The sequence below is a fragment of the Pseudonaja textilis genome, chromosome 3, assembly GCF_049901715.1.
Source record: "Pseudonaja textilis isolate UNSWEBS1 chromosome 3, rPseTex1.2, whole genome shotgun sequence".
In the NCBI taxonomy this organism is placed as follows: domain Eukaryota; kingdom Metazoa; phylum Chordata; class Lepidosauria; order Squamata; family Elapidae; genus Pseudonaja; species Pseudonaja textilis.
The window spans coordinates 4012072-4028114 of record NC_141992.1 but is presented as its reverse complement, the minus strand read 5'-3'; the positions used below and the strand labels follow the sequence as shown (position 1 = coordinate 4028114).

At 44.4% G+C, this 16043-nt stretch overlaps 1 protein-coding gene across 2 annotated transcripts in view; it reads right to left on the bottom strand.

The window, feature by feature from the left end:
• ANGPT4 (angiopoietin 4) overlaps window positions 1-16043 on the bottom strand; it is a 38590-nt gene that overhangs the window by 6971 nt on the left and 15576 nt on the right. For both annotated transcript variants that reach the window (XM_087928804.1, XM_087928803.1), the window contains 4 exons: window positions 9941-10096; window positions 7855-7976; window positions 1544-1776; window positions 1254-1369 (listed from right to left, as the gene is read on the bottom strand). In XM_087928804.1, coding sequence (XP_087784930.1) covers window positions 1254-1369; window positions 1544-1776; window positions 7855-7976; window positions 9941-10096 — 627 coding nt within the window. Of the gene's footprint in view, window positions 1-1253; window positions 1370-1543; window positions 1777-7854; window positions 7977-9940; window positions 10097-16043 lie in introns of those variants that run through there.

The following is a 16043-nucleotide window of genomic DNA, read 5'->3' as shown; positions in this document are numbered from 1 at the left end:
CACAAGGTGAAAGAACACACCCTCTAATGGCTGCCTTATATAATCACCTCTTAAAGGGGTAAAGATCCCTTCTTCATCTTAAAAGGGCAATACCCATGCTATGCATTCATACTTATTGCATCAGGCTTATATTGCATCAGCCTTACGTTGCTGTTGGTCAGCTCTTAAAATCTATACCTTAACACTTAACAACTGTCTGACTTAACAACAGAAATTTGGGGCTCAATTGTGGTCGTAAGTTGAGGACTACCTATATAACATTTAAAAAGTGAAGTTTTTTCCTTCCTTTGTAGCAGCAAGATTACATATATTTTATCACTGTTTGAATTAATCTTTGAGTTTGGGACTGAGAATGGGAGGTTCGTACTTTTGGGCAAACTCCACGGATTTCCTTGGGGCTGTGATTAATCACTTTTTTTTTCAACATTGTAGTAATGTGGGATGTTATCTAAATGAACGGTTGTAAGTTCAGGACTAGCTGTATTGTCCTGTTTCTCAACCTTGATATCTGTGTGGACTTCAACTTCCAGTATGCTGGCTTTGCAGTTCTGGGAGTTGAAGTTCACACATTTGCAAGTTCTCATGGTTGACATTGTTGGAAAAGGCGGAAGGAAAGAGAAGAAAACAACCGACAACATGGTGGATGGACTCAGTAATGGAACAACGTTGGAAGACCTGAAGGATAGATCAGCCTGGAGAAGGTTGATCTATGTCAGTGTTTCCTAACCTTAGGCATTTTAAGAGATATGGACTTTGACTCCCAGAATGCCCCTGCCAGATGGCTAATGTTGGGAAACACTGGTCTATGTGGTTTCTATATGGTTACATCCCACGCAGACTGGACATCCATTTGACTGGGATGTTATAAGGTTTTCTGCCTTGAGCAACGCAACGCAATGCAACGCAACGCAACGCAACCCAGCCCAACCCAGCCCAGCCCAGCCCAGCCCAGCCCAATTCAACCCAACCCAACCCAACCCAACCCAACCCAACCCAACTTAACCTAACCCAACCCAACCCAACCCAACCAACCAACCAACCCAACCCAACCCAACAAGCCAACCCAAACAACCAAACAAGCCAACCCAAACAACAATAACCAAGCCAACCCAAACAACAACCAACCCAACCCAACCCAACCCAACCCAACCCAACCAACCAATCAACCAACCAACCAACCCAACCCAACCCAAACCAACCAACCAACCAACCAACCAACCAACCAGATTCATCTAATCTTTGGCTCAACTGACCTTTTTGGGTTCAGTCAGATTGTTGATGTGGAGGGTGTAAACCCCACTGAGGTTGAATCCGGATTGAAGGATGTCCATGCAGTCCTGGAAAAGCCGCTCTTCTTTTTTCAGAAGAACTGTTGAGGAAAAAAAAAAAAGCTCTCTGCAGATTTTTGGATTGAAGGAGGGAAGCATCTGTGTTATATAAACAAAAAGATGAGATGGGTGGGGGGAAGGTTTTGGAACTATTTTGAGATGGTCTATCAATTTAATAAATTAATAAACAAAACGTTGGACGTTCCAGAAGGTACCTTTTCCTTGGGAGACTAACGAGACCAAATTCTGGACCGATTCCAGGAGTTCCAACTGCTGTTGCTGAAGGAGGCTGGCGTTACTGCTAGCGACATGAAGGGACTTCTCCAGACCTTCGATGGTGTTGCTCTGGTGACTCACCAGCTGCTGGAGGTGGTCCTTCTCGGTCCGAATGTCCTCCAGCTCCTTCAAGTGCTTGGTTTCCATCTGCCGGACTCGGGTTTCTAAGATGCTGCAGAGATGGGAAGACGGTCGCTGTCAACTCGTAAAGCATTCCTGGCCTACTCTCGAGTTGCCATAGGCAGGAGGGGGAAAAAACTGGGCAGCTACAACCAGAAACACATTCCATGCATACCTTCCTTTCAAGGCTGTATCCCAGGCTACCGGGACCAGCCGGAGAGGTGTGATCTCTACAGACCAAGAAAGAGCTCCATTGGAGAATGTGATTTATGACTCACCCTGGGGGGGGGGGGGAACAGGGTCATAGGTGGACCATAAATTACGTGAGGCAGAGCTGACTCCATTTGGGCACGTGCAAGAAAAACCAGAAGTACACATATAGACTGGGGGAAACCAGGCTCAGTAGCAGGAACTGTGAGAGGGATCTTGGAGTCTTAGTGGACAACCAGCTAAATAAGAGCCAGCAGTGTGCAGCTGCTGCCAAAAAAGCTAATGCAATCCTAAATTGCATTAACAGAGGGATACAATCAAGATCAAGGGAAGTTCTAATACCACTCTATAAAGCCTTAGTAAGACCACACCTAGAGTACTGCATCCAGTTTTGGTCACCACATTATAAAAAAGATGTTGAGACTCTGGAAAGAGGTCAGAGAAGAGCAACCAGGGTGATTTAGGGGACTGGAGGCTAAAACATAGGAAGAACGGTTACAGGAACTGGGCTTGGCTAGTCTAGTAAAGAGGACCATGATTGCAGCCTTCCAATATTTGAGGGGCTGCCACAGGGAGGAGGAAGGAGGTCAAGCTATTTTCTGAAGCGCCTGTAGGCCAGACAAAGAATAATGGATGGAAACTGAACAAGGAGAGATTCAACCTGGAAATAAGGAGAAACTTTCTGATAGTGAGAACAATCAATCCATGGGACAAAAGTTGCCCTCGGAAGTTGTGGGAGCGCCATCACTTGAGACTTTCAAGAAGAGATTGGACTGCCATTTGTCAGAAATGGTGTAGGGTCTCCCGCTTGGATGGTGGGGTTGGACTAGATGACCTTCCAATTCTAATTATCTATTATCTGACATGTTGCTCCTAATAAATAACTGGATTTCTTTTGAAGCTTGGCTTGAGGCTCATGGATAGATACATACATAGATAGATAGATGATAGATTAGATAGATAGATAGATAGATAGATAGATAGATAGATACATACATAGATAGATAGATGATAGATTAGATAGATAGATGATATAGACAGACAGATAGAGATAGACATAAACTGGGAGCTGGCTTCATTTGGGTACATGCTGACATGTTGCTCCTAATAAATAACTGGTTTTCTTTTGAAGCTTCTCTCTCTGTCTCTGTCCCTCTCTGTTTCTTTGTCTCTCTCTGTCTCGCTCTGTGTCTCTCTCTGTTTCTGTCTCTGTCTCTCTTGTCTCTCATCTCTTGTCTCTCTCTCTGTCTCTCTCTCTGGCTCTCTCTCTCTCTCTCTGTGTGTCTCTGTCTCTCTCATTTCTCTTTGTCTCTGTCTCTCTGTCTCTGTCCCTCTCTCTCTCTCTCTCTCTCTCTCTCTGGCTGTCTCTCTGTCTCTCTCTCTGTGTGTCTCTGTCCCTGTCTCTCTCTCTCTCTGTCTCTCTCTCTCTCTGTGTCTCTCTCTGTGTCTCTGTCTCTCTCATCTCTCTCTCTCTCTCTCTCATCTCTCTCTCTCTCTCTCTGGCTGTCTCTCTCTGTCTCTGTGTCTCTGTGTGTGTCTCTCTCTGTGTGTCTCTGTCTCTGTCTCTCTCTGTCTGTCTCTCTCTCTGTCTCTCTCTGTCTCTCTGTCTCTCTCATCTCTCTCTCTCATCTCTCTCTCTCTCTCTCTCTCTCTGTCTCTCTCTCTGTGTCTCTGTCTCTCTCTGTGTCTCTGTCTCTCTCATCTCTCTCTCTCTCTCTCTCTCTCTCTCTCTCTCTCTCTCTCTGCTGTCTCTCTCTGTCTCTCTGTGTGTGTCTCTGTCTCTGTCTCTGTGTGTGTCTCTCTCTGTCTCTCTCTGTGTCTCTATTTCTCTCTTCCTCTCCCCTCCCCCCTCTCTGTATGTGTGTGTGTGTGTGTATTCTTGTGAAGACACTTGGAACTGAGTTTAATTTTCCACGGTTCAATCCTTCCTGTTTTTGCGAATCTTTCCAACATCATTAAGATCGCAGTTCATGCCGGCCAGCTGGCTCCCCCGCCGAATCCTCGGGAGAAGATCGCCGTTCTTAAAGCGCGAGCATGATCTTGGCTTGTTCACAAGGCCTCCTCCAGCCTGGGCCGGAAAGATATTTTAAAAAGCCACTTGATGGAGATCTTCTTTTGCCAAGAGAGCAGAAGGCCAGCCCTGGACGCCAAGGTCTCTCACAAGTGTCATGTCATTTGGTCGAGAATTCAAATCCCCCCCCACGCAAGGATTTTAGTGGCCTTATTTTCATTTCCTTAAACAAACACACTTCGGATTGCAAAGGCAGCCTTTCCTGCTCGTTACGAAGCCGTAACCGACTGCTGGGTGTGGATCAAAATTCTGTTTTTCAGGTGGTTTGAATGACTCAATGGTTCTCCCGCTGAAGGGCCCCAAAAGCATTCGTTTCCAAAGGCTGGAAGCAAATTTGTGGAAATTGGAGCTCACTTCATGCTTCAAAGCATCACAGAGGATGTTCACACAATGCAGCTAACCAGGTTTGTTACAAACCACCAGCTGGGTTCAGGCAATATGCGAAGTTTGACCAGATTAAACAGGAAGGTTGAGAACATTGTAGAATGGCAGCTTTTAATAACGATCCCGTGGCGTTAGTTCTTTCCGCTGCTCCGTTGCAGGCCGGATGAAATGCTGAGGATAACTCTTGGGACGACCCAATAGACTTTAAAAACTCCCTCCAGAACTTAGCGGTAAATTGTACCCCTCTGACGGATATTATTCTACGAGGTACTCCGTGTAGCCTATCGATATGCTTGACGAACAGTTTTGCAAGCTTTTTTTGCAGATGGAAGTCCTTTTAGAGGCTGTAAAGTGGGCCTGCTTAGAGAATAAGTCAATAACAGTCCAAATGGAGTTACTGGCTGGAATGGATAATCTTTGGAATGCTGCCATAGAAGCCATCCGGAAGAGAGAGAGGGAGAGAAGGAGAGAGGGAGGGAGAGAGAGAGAGAGGAGAGAGAGAGAGAGAGTATGTGTGTGTGTGAGACTGTCTGTCTATCATATCTATCTATCTATTTTCTATCATCTATCATCTTTCTATCCATCTATCATCTATCTATCTTCTAACATCTATCACCTGCCTGCCTGCCTGCCTGCCTGCCTATCTATCTATCTATCTATCTATCTATCTATCTATCTATCTATCTATCCTATATTATCTGCCTATCAAATCTATCTATCATCTATTTATCTAATCTATCTATATCTATCTATCTATCATCTATCTAATCAATCATCTACCTATCTAATCTATCTTATCTGCCTATCAAATCTATTTATCATCTATTTATCTAATCTATCTATCTATCTATCTATCATCTAATCAATCATCTACCTATCTAATCTATCTTATCTGCCTATCAAATCTATCATCTATTTATCTAATCTATCTATATCTATCTGTCTGTCTATCTATCTATCTATCTATCTATCTATCTATCTATCTATCTATCTAATCAATCTTATCTGCCTATCAAATCTATTTATCTAATCTATCTATCTATCTATCTATCTATCTATCTATCTATCTATCTATCTATCTATCTATCTATCATCTATCTGATCAATCATCTACCTATCTAATCTATCTTATCTGCCTATCAAATCTATCATCTATTTATCTAATCTATCTATCTATCTATCTATCTATCTATCTATCTATCTATCTATCTATCTATCTACCTACTTACCTACCTGTTTATGTCTATATCTATATCTATATCTATCACTGATTTTAGAAATGAGGCCTGTTATTTTAAAAAATGATAACAACAAAGAAGTTACTATCAGACTGAATCTACGGACACTTTCTGAACTTTTAAGTGTTCTGGGAATCTCTCCCAGACGGTTGAATCTTCCCCAAGGGATCCATTAGTACAAGGAGGCGTCACTAGCCATAAACGTGCCATGGCTGCAAAAACAAAGCCAAACCCAGCAGCTTCGCACTCCTGTAGAGAAACAGATGTAGTGTCCTGCTTGTGACTGACCACAGCGCAAACATGTTCTCATGCTTTGACCTTTCTTCCTCTGTACCCCCATCTTGCCTTCAGGGCTCTTAGGCAGCACAAGGGCTCAATTGAAGAGACTGGACAAGCTTTTGTCTGAAAGGGGACAGGGTTTCCTGACTGAGCAGGGGGTTGGACTAGAAGACCTCCAAAGTCCCTTCCGACTTTGGTATTCCGTATTCTACGGACATATTTCCATTTTTCCATATATGTCTGTCATCTATCTATCTATCTCCATCCATCTCTCTCTCTCTCTCTCTCCCTCCCCTCTCTGTCTCTCATACAGAATAACGGAAGGGACCTTGGAGGTCATCTAGTCCAACCCCCTGCTCCAGCAGGAGACCCTATACTATTCCAGACAAATGACCGTCCAGTCTCTTCTTAAAAACCTCCAGTGATGGAAACCCCAACAACTTCTGGAGACAAGTCCCAAAGCTGCTGCCTTTTTTTTTTCAAGAGACAACTGACTTCCTGGTTTTTTTCTTTGAAGACGTTTCGCTTGTCATCCAAGATGCTTTTGTTGTTGTTGTTGTTGTTGTTTGGCTCTTGGATGAGAAACAAAACATCTTCAAAGAAAAAAAACCAGGAAGTCAGTTGTCTCTTTAAGAAAAGCACTTTTGGGAGAACCACCACCTGGATGACTGAGAATCTCCATACACATTTCTGGTAGCAAGCAGTTCCACTGGTTAATTGTGCTCACTGTTAGGAAGTTTCTCCTTAGTTCCAGGTTGCTTCTCTCCTTGATTCGTTTCCATCCGTTGTTTCTTGTCCTGCCTTCAGGGGCTTTGGAGGTTAGCTTGACCCCCTCTTCTTTGGGGCGGCCCCTCAAATATTGGAAGGCTGCTATCCTGCCTCCCACATCTCTCACCTTTTGGCAGCTTACAAGATAGTCCTCGAGTCCAAAGTTTTAGTTACTAAGTCACAGAGCTGTTCAGTGAATTATACTCTGTTTTATGACTTTTCGTGCCACAGCCGTTAAGTGAATCACTGCACCTTTTAAATTAGGAACACCCGTTGTTAATTGAATCCGGCTTCCCCACTGACTTTGCATATGCGCAGGTGTGATGATCCGGGATGTGGCACAAGGGCAACTAAGCCAGAGAATGTCTGGGTCCCTTTATTAGCTCCAACTTCACCCTTAATGTCCCGGTTATCTTACGGTCTGGAGAAAAAAAAAACTCTCCCACGAACCTGCAACAGCCTTTGGCTGCCGATATTCCAATCCCAATGTTGTAAACAGAAAACTTTAAATTATAAATCCAACAAGGCAAAATAAGGTAATAAATTCAGCAGGGACAAGATTAGGAGTTCCAGAAGTGAAGTAACACGGTGGTAAGTCAAACCAGTTGGGAGGATGCCAGGAACTCACATAACATGAGATAAATTCACGTTTGTTCCCAGAAACTGCTGCACTCCGCATGCATCTCTTTTAAACTCTCTTCCCAGGTGTGCCTAATGAAGGGAATCAAGGCCCTTTCCTCCCCCGTAAGCCACATTGCTCCCTTCTCCGTTCCTCCTTGCGTGCCCTAAGATGAAGAAGAGGCGGGCCTGGGTCTTCCTCTGAACTTCCTCTCCCTTGTTTTTCCTCCCTCCTGCTCTGCTCAGCCAGCCTGTGCTCTTCTCCAGTTTCCTCCACAGCCAACGGGAGCCACACTCCCACTCTCTGTCGGCTGTTCATCTTCCTCCTCGGATTCAGACTCTGACGGGGGGGGCATGACAACAGGTTTCGCAATCATGTGTCCTTGGGACACTGCAACCGTCATAAACACGAGTCAGTTGCCAAGTGCCCCAACTGGGATTCCATGACCCTGGGGATGCCGCGAGGGTCGCAAGACTGACAGCCATCAATCAATCACTTTTTTCTCAGTGCTGTTATCTCTCAATGAACGGACCGCCTATCTTTCTTCAACCAGCCGCTCACCTGTTCTGATCCTGGAGCTTGTGAATCTCGCTGGTTTGCACCAGGAGCTGCCGTTCCAGCTTGTTGGTGGACAGGGAATTCTCCAGAAGTTGTATTTCAATGCGCGAGGTTTGGTTCAGCACCTAAGCAGTGGAGCACACACACACACACACACACAAAAGAAAGTCAAATCAGGATTGGAAACTTAGCTAGGGAATTGCGGTCCTTCTTCAGCGCCAGAGCAAAGTCGGAGAGAAGGAAAACTATCTTTATGGGGTTCAGCCTCAGAATGAACTCAACCATAGAGAGTAGCAAAACCCCAGCAGCAAAAAAACCAGGAGTAGAATAGAATAGCAGAGTTGGAAGGGACATAAGAGGTCTTCTAGTCCAACTCCCTGCTTAGCAGGAAACCCTACACCACGTCAGACAAATGTGTATCCAATCTCTTCTTTAAAACTGCCAGTGTTGGAGCATTCACAACTTCTGGAGGCAAGCAGTTCCGCTGATTAATTGTTCTCATTGTCAGGAAATCTTTCCTTAGTTCTAAGTTGCTTCTCTCCCCGATTAGTTTTCACCCGTTGCTTCTTGTCCTGCCTTCTCAGGTGCTTTGGAAAACAGCTCGACTCCTCTCTTCTTTGGGGCAGCCCCTCAGATATTGGAAGACTGCTATCATGTCACCCTAGTCCTTCTTTTCGTAAGACTGGACCAGGGGTCGGCAACTCGTGGCTCTAGAGCCGCATGTGGCTCTTTCATCCCTCTGCTGCGGCTCCCTGTCGTAATTTTTTTTTTTTTACTTATTGCAAGGAAACCCGCAACTTTCAGATCTCGGATTTTCCAGATGTGCCAGTTTACTACTCAAATAAAAAGAACCTTGGAGAGGACGGTGTCTGGATCGGAGTTATTTGTTGGAGTGGAGGTTTTCTGGAACACTGAAAATAGACAGTATAAGGACTGTAACAGTCCCTATGTAGCCCCAAAGGGTTTTTCCACTTTTTCCTTTGAAGACGTTTTGCTTCTCATCTGAGAAGTTTTTTTCAACTCTGAGTGGATGGTGGGGAAAGGAAGGATTTATCCTCCTTGCAGACAGCTGGTCATTGGCATCTTTTTAGAGGGACGTTGAGGCCACTTGGAGGTTTGTCCGTGTCCTCAGGGTCACCTGAGTGGTGCAAAGGGTTTCTGTAGTCTGCCATTTTTATTGATTTATTTGTTTATTGGAAATCTGTTCATGCTCCCACATCATTTGATGAAAAGCAAAACGTCTTCAAAAACAAAAAACAAAAAACCAAGAAAAGTCCAGTTACCTCCTTCGGGATGACAACCGTGAGTGGAAGGACTGAGAACCACCTTAGACTTTTACTCCCTAGATAGGATAAACAGGCAGAAGACTGGCAAAACATGTACATGAATACCAACTGTCAGTCAGATGATGTGATGAACTCCCGCAATTATAGAATTTTAGACCATGCCCAGGGCAAAATTGCTAGATAATTCCTGGAAGCTCCACAGTCGTCGTTCTCCTCCTCGTCCTCGTCCTCGTCCTCGTCCTCGTCCTCCTCCTCCTCCTCCTCTTCCTCTCTGCAAACCCCACTTCCTTCTAGTACTGATCATGTTGTCTAGTTTGGTAGTGAAACATTTGCAAGAAAACAACCAAGTCCAAAAAGCACCAAGGACCACACAGTTCTCATTTTCCTCCTCCTCCTCCTCCTCCTCCTCCTCCTCTTCCTCCTTTCTGCAAACACCACTCCTTTCAAACACTGATGAAGTTACCCAGCTCAGTAATGAAATGTCTCAGAAAACAAGCAAGTTCAGAGATCACCACGGACCCCACAATCTTCCTCCTCCTCCTCCTAACTTAACAAATTTTTGACGGATTCTATTCCTGTGAAATTTTAAATACAATATCTGCGAAGAACTGGTAAGTGGTTTTGTTTTGGTACAAGAGGAACTCTGTTTTCTTAAAGCCCGTTCCAAGAACAAAAGTCCAGAAATCCAAACAGAGTATTTGGCAAGTTTTTCTTCCGAGGCAGAGTCGGCTGAAAGTTAACCCCCCGCTGTACCTTCTAAATATGTTTAATTTTTCCCACCTCGAATCCATGTCATCAATCACCTGGGTTTCCACATTGGTCAGTTTTCGTGTCTGCTCAGCTGTTTGGCTCAAAAGATTGGTGCCAATCTCCAATATGGCCGCCGTCTGGTTCTGTACCACATTCTGCTGGATGTGGGCCATCTCCGTCTTGATGTTCCTCTGGATGAAGTTCTCCAGCTAAAGAGAAAACAGCCACATCAACATAAGAAGGAAGGGATTCAGAATCGTCTTCTCCCCAGGTTTTACTGGCAACCAACATTACCCCAATCCTGAGAGCTAATTTGGTGCAGTGGTTATGGTGCTGGCTTAGAAACCAAGAGACGGTGCATTCTAGCCTACCTTAAGAAGGAAATCCAGCTGGGTAACTTTCACCCAATCACCTGGAGATGGAGATTTCTAGTTCTGCCTTGTCTACCCTATCGAAGAGGTGGACTGGCGGGGCATGATAGCAGAATTTCAATATCTCAGGGGCTGCCCCAAAGAAGAGGCAGTCAAGCTATTCTCCAAAACACCTGAGGGCAGGACAAGAAGCAACGGGTGGAAACTCATCAAGGAGAGAAGCAACCTGGAATTAAGGAGGAATTTTCTGAGACTGAGAACAATTAACCAGTGGGACAACTTGCCTCCAGAAATTGCGAATGCTCCAACACTGCAATTTTTTAAGAAGAGATTGGATAACCATTTGTCTGAAATGGTTTCCTGTCTGAGCAGGGGGTTGGACTAGAAGACCTCCAAGGTCCCTTCCCTCTCTATTATTTTGAGGATGTGATAGATAGATGACAAACGGATGACAGAAATAGAGAGACAGATAGGCAGGCAGGCAGGCAGAAGGACAGATACACACACACGCATAGAGGGAGAGATGACAGATGATAGATAGGTAAATAATTAGATGAGAGAGGTAGATAGGTGGATAGATAGATAGATAGATAGATAGATAGATAGATAGATAGATAGATACTGTAAATAGGTAGGTAGGTAGGTAGGTAGGTAGGTAGGTAGGTAGATAGATAGATAGATAGATAGATAGATAGATAGATAGATAGATGATAGATAGATAGATAGGTAGGTAGGTAGGTAGGTAGGTAAGTAGGTAGATAGATAGATAGATAGATAGATAGATAGATAGATAGATAGATAGATGCGTAGATAGATAGATGCGTAGATAGATAAATAGAAACTGTAGGTAGGTACGTAGGTAGGTAGGTAGATAGAGATAGATGGATAGATAGATAGATAGGTAGATAGGTAGGTAGATAGAGAGATAGATAGATAGACAGACAGACAGATACTGTAGATAGGTAGGTAGATAGGTAGATAGATAGATAGGTGATAGGTAGATAGATGGATAGATACATAGAGAGATAGATAGAGAGATAGATACTGTAGGTAGGTAGGTAGGTCGGTAGATAGATAGATAAATACTGTAGATAGTTAGGTAGGTAGGTAGGTAGGTAGGTAGGTAGGTAGATAGATAGATACTGTAGATAGATAGATAGATAGATAGATAGATAGATACTGTAGATAGGTAGGTAGGTAGATAGATAGATAAATACTGTAGATAGCTAGCTAGCTAGCTAGCTAGCTAGGCAGGCAGACAGACAGACACAGACAGATAGATGGTAGACAGATGTAGCTAGGTACATACATATGTAGGTAGATAGATAAGAAATAGATAGAGAGATAGATGATAGATAGATAGAGTAAATAGATAGATAGAAATAGATAGATAGATAGAAATAGACAGACAGACAGACAGATGGCAGGGGGAGAGAGAGAGCGGGAGAGAGAGTGTGTGTTCAAGAGAGATACCATGCATGGAAACTCTGAGACTCTCCTGGGCAAGGCAACACAAACCCAGCACAAATCCCTACGGGGATCTCTCTACCCTCCTCTGTCCCATTGCCCAACAACTTGGAAAGGTCTGCATAGCTCTCCCCAGGGATCCAGCAACACCAGTTGAAAATGAAAATAGGCCGAACGCTTTATGACCATGTAAGAGGAGTAAACACGTCTTTCTGGTAAATCGCTCTCCCTCTTGGCGTGCTTGGCAAAAGCTTCTGTCGGAGAGTGCCAGTTTTAATCAACTCCCGGCTGCGGGTTACTTTGGAGCCAGAGCGAATGGCAAGCGTTGCCCTCTTCGCTTTCCTTCTGGCTGACTAATTGAACAAATTGTTAGCTCCGCGGAGCTCCCTTCCTTTAGACGTCTCGGAGTCCCTGGCTGCGAGCAAAACAGCGCAAAGTTCAAAGAAAGAACACGCTGTATTTGAGCCACGGCTGTCCCACGGAACGGGCATGGGCTCTGCCATCCAGACAAATAACTCATTGGGCATAATTCTGCCAGCTGGGCTCCAAGGCCCTTGTGGTTTAAATCTCATCGGCAGCTTTTTGATGTGAAGGCTGCGACCGTCAAAACACTTAAAACGAAAACATTATATACCCACGTTTCTCCCAAAATAAGACCGGGTTTTATATTATTATTATTTTTGCTTCAAAAAGGTGCATTAGGGCTTATTTTTCTGTTAGGTCTTATTTTGGGGAAAATATGGGACTAAATGGTACTAAATATGGTACTAAACATGTCCAACTGGCCGATAATCTTAACTAGGGCTTATTTTCACAGTAGGGCTTATATTATGAGCATCCTGAAAAATCATATATGGGCTTATTTTCCGGTTGGTTCTTATTTTGGGGAAAATCATGGTACATACATTTGGGAAGAAACTTGGAATTGAGTTTAATTTTCCACAATTCAACCCTTCCTGTTTTTGTGAATATTTCCAACATGATAAAGATCACAATTTATGCCAGCCAGCATTAAATGTTTCTGACTGCTGATCATCTTAACTGGGGCTTATTTTGGGGGTAGGGCTTATATTACAATCATCCTGAAAAATCATGTTTGGGTTTATTTTCCAGTTGGGTCTTATTCTGGGGGGATATATGGTACTAAATGTGTCTGAATGGCTCATCATCTTAACCGGGGCTTATTTTGGGGGTAGGGCTTATATTACAATCATCCTGAAAAATCATGTTAGGGCTTATTTTCCGGTTGGGTCTTATTCTGGGGGGAAATATGCTACATACACTTGGGAAGACACTTGGAATTGAATTGAATTTTCCACAATTCAACCCCTCCTGTTTTTGTGAATATTTCCAGTGTGGTAAAGATCACAGTTTATGCCAGCCAGCACAAACCTATGCCTGTGAAACATGGACAGTAACCACACAATCGATACAAAACATGGACACTACACAAAAGCTAGGGGCGGCACAAAGAGCCATGGAAAAAGATGTCTCCGCCTCACGAGACAAGATAGAAAGACACCCTGCAGGTGGATTAGAGAACAAAGGAAAGGACAGGACGCCATCAAGAGAGTAAAAGAATTGAAATGGAAATGGGCTGGTCACGTAGCAAGAAGAACTGATGGCAGGTGGATCAAGGCCTTCATAGAACGGAACTCACTGGATCAAAAGCCTCCATGAATGAGTCTTAAAACAAGATGGACCGATGCCATCAGCAAGTATGGTGGGCCCAATTGGCCAAAGAAAGCTCAGGTCTGTTTTGGGTTGGAAACAGGTGGGAGAGGCATTCATCCTGCAGTAGACAGACAATGATGGAGAAGGAGGAGGAGGAGGAGGAGGAGGAGGAGGAGGAGGAGGAGGAGGAGGAGGAGGAGGAGGAGGAGGAGGAGGAGGAGGAAAGAAATAGATAGATGATAGATGGATAGGTGGATGGATGGATAGAGATAGATAGATAGATAGATAGATAGATAGATAGATAGATAGATAGATAGATAGTAGATAGATAGACCGACCCAGAGAGAAAGGGCTAAAATATATGAAGAACAGTTGCAGAAATTGGATATGTCTAGTTTAATGAAAAGAAGGACTAGGGTGTGACATGATAGCAATCTTCCAGTATCTAAGGGGTTACCACAAAGAAGAGAGGGTCACGCTCTTCTCCAAAGCACCTGAAGGCAGGATTGTTCAGAGTTTTGCAGCATAAATTCAGCACCAGAAAAGTAAACACAGATGGCTGAGGCTTGATTTCACTTCTTTATAAACACTTAAAGTAAATTTTACAAACCAGTTGTAGATTTCTCCAGCACAGAGCAAACTCAAACAGAAGCAGACGTGTCACAAGGGCAGAGCAGAGCAGCAACGGAAGAGCTCAGAAACAAACGTCGGTTTCACTTTAGTTCAGGCAAGCAAGGAAGCTAGTTTCACCGCAGAGGAGAGAAGCCATTTCATTTTCGAGAGACAGACTCAAGAGCTTAACATAGCTTCGGAGCTGCAGAGCTTAATATAGAGCCACGCCTAGGCTAAATCTAGTTTCAGTTTCCAAACAGCCCTCAGTTGCTATGACTATTCATTGGCTGATCCTGTTACCACGCTCTATTCCAGTTCATGAATATATTCTTTTAAGGGCAAGAAGCAATGGATAGAAACTAAGCAAGGAGAGAAGCAACCTAGAGTTCTAGTCCCCTCCTTAGGCGTGAAAGACAAACTGGATGACTTTGGGCCAGTCGCCAGGAGACGGTGAGTTATAGTCTCGCCTTAGGGGTGATTGCGGCTTGGTGATTTTGACCCAATTGCCAGATGGTGAGTTCTAGTCCTGCCCTAGGCACAAAAGGAAATGTATGACTTTGGGCCAGTCTACCAGGAGACTGGGAGTTCTAGTCCTGCCTTAGGCATGAAAGCCAACTGGGTGACTTTGGGCTAATCCCCAGATGTCGGGGAGTTCTAGTCCCGCCTTAGGCATGAAAGCCAGTTGGTGACTTTGGGCCAATCCCCAGGTGTCGGGGAGTTCTAGTCCCACCTTAGGCATGAAAGCCAGTTGGTGACTTTGGGCCAATCACCAGGAGTCGGTGAGTTCTAGTCCCGCCTTAGGCATGAAAGCCAGTTGGTGACTTTGGGCCAATCCCCAGGAGTCGGTGAGTTCTAGTCCCGCCTTAGGCATGAAAGCCAGTTGGTGACTTTGGGCCAATCCCCAGGAGTCGGTGAGTTCTAGTCCCACCTTAGGCATGAAAGCCAGTTGGTGACTTTGGGCCAATCACCAGGAGTCGGTGAGTTCTAGTCCTGCCTTAGGCACGAAAGCCAATTGGGGAATTTCTGAGAGTTGAAGTCTGTCCATTTTAAAAGGGCCAAAGTGGAGAAACATTGACCTCTAAAAGCAGGTTGGCTTTGCATCACACCCATACCCAGGGGCGGGATTCAAATTTTTAACAAACCAGTTCTGTGGGCGTGGCTTAGGTGGTGGGCGTGGCTTGGTGGTCATGTGATTGGCTGGGTGTGGCCAACTCAATATCACTCACATCGAGGCACGCATCTCCTCTCCTGGCCTCTCATGACTGTGGGGATGCTGCAACAGTCGTAAGTGTGAAACACGGTCATAAATCACTTTTTCAGTGCCATTGTAACTTTGAATGGTCACTCCACACAAGCAAAGTACCAGCAAAAGAGGAAAAGAAAACTCTAGAGAAGTTCCTGAGACAGGAAGTCTAGTCCTGCCAAGAATGTAATAAGGGTTAATGGAGAGGCAGTTTCTGTAAGCAACACCAGAATGTTTCCTTCCTGCCTTTCTTACAGGATTAGCCCAGTAATTTCTTCTAACAACCGGTTCTCCGAACTGCTTAGAAGCTTAACAACCGGTTCTAGAGAATAGGTGCGAACTGGTAGAATCCCACCCCTGCCCATACCCATACACAAATACCAATTAACACTCCCCATGCTTGGCCATGGTGGTTAACCAACTCAGTTAATTCAGGGGGTTGTATGAATGCAGAATGCTCTCTCAGCCTGACCTGCTTCCCAGGGTGGTTGTTTCACAAATCATTTTTGGAAGTCGTTTCAATTTCTCAAAAGAAATAGAGGAAATGAAATGAAATGAAGGAGGAAAAGGGGAAAAAAGCCGCAACATCATTTTTCACTAAGACATTTTAGGATTAATAATTAAGGTTCCAGGATTAAGTGGATCCAGATGATTAAAATCCACCACCCCCCTCTTCCCCAGGGCCATCATAGTCACTTCCTTGGGACAGTGGTTGTGTTCCGGCAAGACAGAAAGAAGACTCGTGTTTAGATCTTGTGATGAAATGCAGATGTTCGTCTTTTGAAATCC